Genomic DNA, 8,784 nt, shown 5'->3' on the forward strand with positions numbered 1-8,784 from the left:
TAATTGACCAAAGGCTTGGTGGAAATAAAGTAGTATTATAATGGTGAGGCCGATGTTAAATTTAAACTTTAACAAAAGTTACATTCTAAAAAGTTACTATCTAAAGCAGATATTAACTTTGGGTACATGGATCCTCTCCTCGCAAGATTCCATGGATCATTTTGGGGATGGGAGGAGGGGGTTAACTCTGGATGGGAAATTTGTTTTAAGACATTATTTTGAAAAAGTGATGCACAGGCTTCACCGGACAAGGGGGAAGAACAGGAGAAGAAGGAGACAGAAGAGGAGGAGAGAAGTTAAAAACTCTAATCTTAAAGATTACAAATAAACAATAACAAAAATTTCAATAATAAAGTTTCCTTTTTAATGAAACACAAAGTAAGAGTGTGGCTAAGAATCACGCAGTACTTAGATTATCATAAGCCATCTAGAAATGGCTTTAGATTCCAACTTTAAATTGTGGGTTGCCAGCCCGTATGGGATCCTGTAATTAAATGTGGAAGTTGCAAAATTATGATTTGTTATCAGTAAATGTTTGATTTACATATCTATTTTTATACCTATATACCTGGAGTAGCATAAAAATTTCTCAGGCAAAAAGAGGCTGTGAGTGGAAAAAGTTTAAGAAGCCCTGCCTTAGACAAAGTTTTATATTGCAATTAATATCAGCTGTTCTGACTCCTTAAAATCTAGGGGAACAAAAAACAAAAGATATCTCTAATCAATTATTACTCTCAGTCATTTAATAATAATCAAAGTGCCCCTTTTTTTCTAGATTGGAAACTTCAGAACATTAGCATTTCTATAGTGGAAAGGCTTTGGTGCACTATTCTGGGCCTAGCAATTATCCTATGGGAGCATTGGTATCAAAATATGGAAGTTACTCTCTATGCTGTTAGTCCAGGAAGTTAAGGATATAGCCCAACTATCCTTAAATCCCCTTTAATCATATTATTGATCTTTCCATATTTAATTTACCAAAATCATTCTTGGAATTCTATGAAAAATGTTTTCCCAAATTAAAATCTAAGGACAATTTCAAGAGCAGAATGGCTGATTTTAATTGCAAAACGTCATTTAAATAAAATGTAATTCTAGGAGAGAGACAATGATCTGTATCTCCTAGACATATTTCAAAATTCCATTATTCATGATATACTTTGACCCTATCTGTTTGGCTTTGGATAAAAGGATGCTCTCAACAGAGGTTCTTAATCTGTTATCCATAACTTTAAATACATATGTACACATATGTATTTAGATATACATACATATAAACATATATTACATATAATGTTCAAAATAATTGATTTTCTTTGTAATCCTATTTGCTTTATTTATTTTATGTATTTAAACCTTATTTTGAAAAGGCTCTATAATCTTTACCAGATTACCAAAGCAGTCCATGATATATACATACACAAAGATTAAGAATTCTTGTTCCAGTATATTGTCTCTTCTGGCTAGGAGGGATTCAGCATTACTTAATCATGCAATCCTTTTCATTACCCAAGAAATTTCTGCCAGCCTGATTCCCTGGGCTAGTCTCTATGACCTTTCCTCCTTTCTTTTCACTAGAAGGTTTTTTTCACTTTTAAGCAATGTCCTTCCAGTAATCAAAAAATATCAGAATTAACTATGTATAGATAATATTTTTTTTGATTTTTAAAAATTGTACAGTTTCATTTTAACATTAAAAAAAGTCCTAACTATCTAAAAAGCTGTGTAACAAGTTTTTAAAAGAAATTTGCTCCTCAGTTCAATCCTGCATTGGTGATGTTACAAGCCAAGAAACTGTTCTTCTAGTTAACTTATCCTTAAGTGCTCCCTATAACTATTTCAGCAATGATTTTTTTTTGTACTGGAAAACACACTTAATCCAATCTGAATTCTTACAAAAGGGAATTTCTTTTTAAAGAGAGAGAGAGAGAGAGAGAGAGAGAGAGAGAGAGAGAGAGAGAGAGAGAGAGAGAGAGAGAGAGAGAATTAGATACAAAATTGGCAATTTTTACTCAGTATTTCCAAGTTTAGGAAAAGTATCTCCAAGTTCTGGAAAATATTACTCTATTAATCTTCAGATTGTAACTTTTTTGGTATCTAACCAAGTATAGAAAAGTGTAGAAAAATGCATGAAAGTAGTATACCAGTCATATAAAACCCCATGTTTATAAAGTGAAACTGTTTGCAAACTGACAAAAGGAGCTTCTAAACTAAGGCAGGAAGAGAAATGTTTCAAGTATTGTAAACTGAAAATCTTTTTTTTTTTTTTTAATTAGCCACACTTGAAATGCTAATGATACTATGAAAGTGCTGGAAATAATAATTGCCAGCATTGTTTCTTTATAAACTAGCTTTACTAAAACATTCTGATTCATTTATAAAGCTCCATAAAAGCCACTAAAACAAACATTTTTTTACACAGGGAAGTTTTCATTGATAACTCAGAATGAATGTATCCAAATGGAAAAGGATAGTATTTCTCAAGGGGACAACAGAGTAGGGTGGGATAAGGTCAAGAGCATCATCAAGTTATCTAAATCAAAGGGGGCAGAGGAGAGAAAGTGATGCAGGGAAAATGAATTAATAACTTTCTTAGATAACAAATCTATCTTGCTTTGGATTAGATTTGTTTATTTTTAAAGATTATCATCTGAGAAAAAATTCTGTCTCTACTTGCTTGATGATAACACTATATACTCGTCTGGTAAGTCATTCTGGTACTCTTGTATTTTTTTTTCAACTTATATTTTAAAAGTTATTCATTAATACATAAAAAAAATCTAAGATTTGTATTTCTTAAATGTCCTGATTTGAGTTGGACTAGGTGACCTCTGACACTCCTTCTAACCTTGCAATTTCAATTCTCTTTTAATTCAAAGCTTCTGAGGACAGAGATTTGGGTCAGGAGGCAATGAGTGTTAAGGGAGAGATCAATATTAATTAAGTTATCAAGTACTGGACTTAGTGATTCAACACTCTGCTGGGATTCAGTAGACCCAAGTTCTGAAGCTAATCATTAAGTAGCTTCCTGACCTTGGCCATGTCACAGTCCTTCAGTTACTTCATCAGCAAAGGGAAGAGATTAGAGGAGATGTCCTCTAAAATCCTTAGCAACTCTGGCATTCTCATTCTATACTTGCATAGAACACCAATGTTATTTCCTTAGTAAACTCTGTCCCTTTGAAAATACAGCATTTTTTCTTTCATTCAACAACTCTAAGAGTCATGGCTGGTCCACATCTTTCACCCAAAGAAGCATCTCCAGTTATGAGCCACTGGCCTAGTTGTGCAGTGCAGGGGATGGTTCAGAGTTTAAGGATAACCCAGAATATCCAATAGTAAAAACTGCTGAATCAGTTATATGTCCTCATTTTGAGAGATCACGAGCAATTAGATGCTCCCTCCCCTGTCTCTAACTTAGAAAAAAAAAATCTTTCCAGTCCTCTCAGAGGTCAACTGTAAAGGCAGTCTCCGGGAGAAAAGCCTCTGTCAGCCAAGAATGCTGTCTAACCCACTACTGAAATAATTCTAGACTTTACGCAAAATCAAAACATTTTTTTAAAATAGAATCATCAAGGATCACTAAATACTGCACTTCGTGATAGATAGGCCTTTTGCTTTTCTAGGTTGGGATAGAAAAGATGGTGAGATCACTCCCACTTCTAAAATCAATGAGTCTATGATTCTGCTTCTAGCCTTCCTGGGTTCAGGAAGCTGGAGGTTTTTTTTTGTTTGTTTGTTTGTTTGTTTTTTCACTCAACTGTCTGGCGTATGCAACCTTAAAAGAATGCAGCAGGAAGAAGCCCCAGCAAGCATCCAGCCAAAACATTTGTCTACAGTTTTCTCCATAGTAGTGAGGCAGTCACATCAAACTCCTGCTAATAAGAATCTTGGACAGAGCCCACAGATACCAAGCTTTCCTATGGTCTTTCTCAGCCCCACTCTGATACCCAGAACTCATTAAAGCTGAGATCGGTGTCCTGCCACGAGCAGGAGGTGAAGGAGGGAAGATGCGGGAAAGAGTAGAGGGCTAGGGCCAGGAGGAGGAATGGGGAGAGGAGGCAGGATGCTCACAAAGTGGGAGACTGTCAGAAAAGATGAGGGAATGGATGGAGGGATGTGTTTGTGTGTGTGTGTGTGTGTGTGTGTGTGAGAGAGAGAGAGAGAGAGAGAGAGAGAGAGAGAGAGAGAGAGAGAGAGGCCCCAGGGCCTCTTGGCAAAGGTACCAGTGCTTGAGGCTCACCCGCTGGGAAGGCGATAGGTGGCCCCGGCCTTCCTACCTGTGGTGGAGAGTACGGTGCTAGCGAAGAAGAGAGCGGAGGTGAAGTCCCAATTCCAATTTCCCGAGGCGTTGCTGAGCACCGAAACGCCGTAGTTGCTGGCCTCCAGCACCCGCACCAGGAACTGCTCCAGCTGCTGCTCCGACAGACACTTGTGTTCCTCCAGGAAGCGCTGCTTCAGCTTGCGCAGCTCCTGGCGCAGCAGGTCCTCGTAGGGCAACTCCACGGAGGAGAAGACCACTGCGCCGAACACCAGGTAGAGCAGGTAGCCCAGCACCAAGAAGGCGAAGCACCAGGCGGAGCGGTGTCTCTCTACCAGCCGCACGCAAGAGCTGCCGGCCAGGGACTGCAGCATCTTCCCCAGCGTGCCGCCGCCGCCGCCGCCGCTGCCGCGGCAGACCCCAAGAGAGCGCGAGCTTGACTGCCGGGAGCCCAGCGCACCAGCCCAAATACACACACACACACACACACACACACACACACACTCCCTCACGCGTGCACAACCACAAACATTCACGCACGCAAGCCCAGAGGATCTGCAGTGGGAGGCAGTGAATCCCTCAATGAACTCTGGGGTAGCCCTGGAGCTCACCCCGGACGCTTGTGGTCCCCCCTCAAGCGGCCCCTCTCCAGCTGCCACCCACACAGCCCGCCTCCCCTCGCCCCCGTCGCCCGTTTGCCAAGGCAGCGCCCAAAGTTTGAGAGGCTTAGATAAAGGTTCCCTCTCTCCTCGCCCCGCTTTCTTCGCCCTCCCCCTTCCACTCCCGGCTCCGGCTCCTTTGTGCACTTGGGTTCTCCTTGTGATTGGCTGGCTGGTATTTCTTTTTTTCCCCCTCCTCTCACTCGCTTGCTCGTTCGCTCTCCCTTTCCTGTTTCCTTTCAGTATAAAAAGCCCCAGATGATGTGGCGCTGACGTGGTTCCCCGGCTCAGGTAACCAGCAAGTCCAATGAGTCTGTAGGTCTGGAATTGAACTTCGCCAAAGCTGTAGCTATTTACTGGAAAGGGAAAGAGACAAGCTCTGACAATCCGCCTTACTTCCACCCTGTAAGATACACATACCCAACATCCCTGCCTTAAAGGTGTATAATGCTAGCCTACCTTTTTCGGGTTCTCTACCCAGCTTGTGGGATAATTAAATGAAACTGTATTTGATTAAACAATAGATAAGGACGGGGCTTTGTACCAAAGAATAGAGTGAGTTTATAAAAGTTGGGGGAAATATAACTTCTATGATACATCATCATCCTATTGTCTGTAACAACTCATTTCTAAATTAATTTTCTCTAAAATATGAATTGATCTATACACAGAAATTGTTTCTGCTGCTTGGGGGCGGGGAGAGAGATCTGTGATATTTTAACCTAGTACATTAGAACTGGACTGAAACTAAAACTAGAACTAGACATCATCTGAGTCCTGCCCTGTTACAAATCCTTTTACAGGTAAAGAATTCAGTACAAAAAGGAAAGTTTTTTCAAGTTCACCTTTCTAATTTCTCACCCTTTAAAAACTTTTTACATTTAATTATAATATAAGCTCCTTGGGAGCAGGGACGTTTTTTGCCCTTTCTTTCTGGCATTTCAGTACACCTCAGCAGTGCTTAGATATAAGTTGAAAGTCTGGCCTGAAAGAAGAGATATGAGAAGATATCTCCCCTAACTCTTTTGCAGAAATGGGAGATAGTTGTGAAACATTACATTTTTTTAGATTGTTTTTCAATTTTTTTATTAATTACATTGATTTGCTTCTTTTCTTCCTCTTTTTCTTTTAAAATATATTTGTTCTATGTGATGACTCTTGGGATGAGGAAGGGGGATTTAGGCCATATTAAAATAAAAGACATCAATCACATATTTTAAAAATTAATGATTGTTGACTGTATGACTGACAAAAAACACAGCAGATTTACATTGAACAAAAATCACAGTGTTTGAAAGAGAAATGTTTTAAATTTGAAGGCAAAGAGTAACCATTTAATTCCACACGTTAGAAAATAACTTTTTGGCAGACCTTGCTGACATGGAAGTTATAGTATTTTTTTTTTCTGTTTATACTGAGTCCTCTTGTGAGAGGGCATAATGTAGTTTTCAATTATTTGTCATCTCATTCTGACAAGGTTTTGGCAATTGGCAGCTGTTGGTCACAGGAATGTCTTTATAGGAGAATTAAAAAAATTTTTTTTAATTAAAAAACACTGAAAGATCGAAACTGCATTGAAATTTCACAGTGATTATGATTACATCTTTATCCAGATTAAATTCCCTGTGTTGTACTTTGTCTTCTAACTTAAGTAATTATCTTTGTGCAAGAGATCAAAGCTTTGTTCTCAGCACCTAGAAAATGAACAATATTCATATTGTTATAAAGCATATGTCATATGCATGAGGCAAGAGGAAGTTCTGCAACTTTCATTAGTAGAGAAGCCAGTTTGTCTAGTTGTACAAACACTTGCCACACTGTAGTCCTTTTTATTACTAAAGCTGTAATTATGTATTTAAAATCTAGAGTAGAATGCATTTCTGTCCAATGTTGCCTCTCTTTCCAATCTTGCACTACAGAGTCAGAAGCCAACCTGGGGATGTTTTCTGTGGTGGTTTTCTGTACAGATATAAATATCATTCTTGAAGCTAGGTCCATCTATTTCCCAATTATCAAAGAATAAATGGGTCTTTGTAAAACTTCTTAATAAGGGCCCAGAATTTCTACATATACCACTGACTCCCAGATTTTGCCTGAACCAATAGACTAAAGTCAAGTTGTCTCTACTCTTCTTAATCTCGACAGTTCTCCAAAGATTCACCTAACTTCAGGATTTGGAAATCAGAAAAATTGTAGTTTTTATTCCTGGAATGAAACTTGTACCCCACCTCTGTTTTCTACTTTGTTCCAATATCTCACCAAGTCCTGACCCTCCAAGACCCATACAAATCAATGTAAAGGATGATATAGCCTGTGGCAAGGCTGGAACTGATTCTCCTCATCTCTCAGCTCTATCTGTTATGCTACAGTTCTCTTTAACTGTCCTGACTCAGTTTCCTTGTACAAGTTTCCCTTGTCTCAGTCTTCCTAATTACTCCCCTAAGCTGTAAATCTCCCTCTGGTCTATGAAGGCTGAGGACCAATTGGTCTAAGGTTATAAATTGTTAGCCCAAGCAAGATAAACAAGAGAGTAGACCTCCTGATTATCTTCTGTCCTTGAGAATTTACAACATCCCTCTAAAATATTCCAAGATAGTTCACTAACATCTTTATCTCGGGGTATTCAGACATCCTGTCTCTGGGTTCCTTTTTGATTGCCAGCTGGGCTTTCCCGCTCTTTCCTACTCTTTCCCTCTTCTTTGTTTCTAAAAGGTATATAAAGGTTAGAGATTCTCCATTCATTGCTGGAGAATGGCGGCTGGCGGTGGATGCTGGACGCCGGATTCGTTGAGATGATAGTCTCCTCCAGACCTGGGACCAACATGAATTCCTTGGTCCCAGTATATCTTTATCTCTGTCTGACTGGATAATTTGAGACGAGAGTCCTGTCCAGTCAATCTTACTCTCCCATTAATAAAATATTAAAAACTCTCTAATCTCTCTCCTGCCTCAGTTTCTCTGGCATTACATATCAATTCCATAGCACTAATAAAAACAGGAAGAGAAAAACAGCAATGTTTAGAGAAGAGTGCCTAAGGTGCATAGTAAGGAAGAGAAGGGAAAGGTAACTAGGTTAGAGAAGACACAGATTAAAAGCTTTAGAGGAAAAAATATTTATGAATTGACCCCTTACATAGAAGATGAGAAAATAATTAAAGTCTAATAATCCAATTTATCCTTTACACTAATATAATTGGGAGTTGAATAGGCCTTTGATTCCGTCTGACTGTGTGCATATGCTTGCTTGGTGCCTAAGCACTTTGGGGTTAATAAATTCTTTAGTTGCATTTGGCTGGTGACTAAATGCTGAAAGGCATTTGGCATATGAGGAAACAATCCCTAGAACCACTGGCCCTGCAGACAGTACCAAATTGAAGTGAAATACCTATTCGACAATCTCACAATGAACTTTATGTTCTAATTAGATTTTAAGTATTGACCTCCACAGAAAAGTATAACAATAATTACAAGTTAAGTTAAATTTAATTCTTTCTCTTAATTATGTACTTAAAGTATTTTTGCATTTAGCATTCTTTTTATACATGGAGGAAATAAATATCTATTACCTGATTCATACTGTACACTGAGTACTTTTTTACTATCCATTTCAAGAGACAACCTATATATGAGCCAAAACATAAGGTTTAAACCAGTTATTCCCAGAGCATTTAGATGGGGATGAGCTAAAGAGATAGTGTGATAAAGAAACTGAGTCAGAGATGTTAATGGTCTTGTTCACACTTGCAAAGTGAGTCATTGTCAGAGTTTTTCCACCATTCCAGGCAAGCATTCTTTCCATTGTAACACCCCACCTTCCACCACTTAAATGTCCTTTCAGCAGATTTGTTTATTCCTTGAAGCATA

General features: G+C 38.7%; 1 protein-coding gene across 1 annotated transcript in view; it reads right to left on the bottom strand.

Annotated features, from left to right (window-relative positions):
- The window catches only part of KCNK1 (potassium two pore domain channel subfamily K member 1), a 70,823-nt gene extending 64,941 nt beyond the window's left edge, over positions 1-5,882 (bottom strand). Inside the window, exon 1 of the mRNA XM_051993592.1 lies at positions 4,281-5,882. Coding sequence (XP_051849552.1) covers positions 4,281-4,635 — 355 coding nt within the window. The 5' untranslated portion in view covers positions 4,636-5,882. The remainder of the gene's footprint in view (positions 1-4,280) is intronic.
- Positions 5,883-8,784: the final 2,902 nt, after the last annotated feature.

The sequence above is a fragment of the Antechinus flavipes genome, chromosome 4, assembly GCF_016432865.1.
Source record: "Antechinus flavipes isolate AdamAnt ecotype Samford, QLD, Australia chromosome 4, AdamAnt_v2, whole genome shotgun sequence".
NCBI lineage: Eukaryota > Metazoa > Chordata > Mammalia > Dasyuromorphia > Dasyuridae > Antechinus > Antechinus flavipes.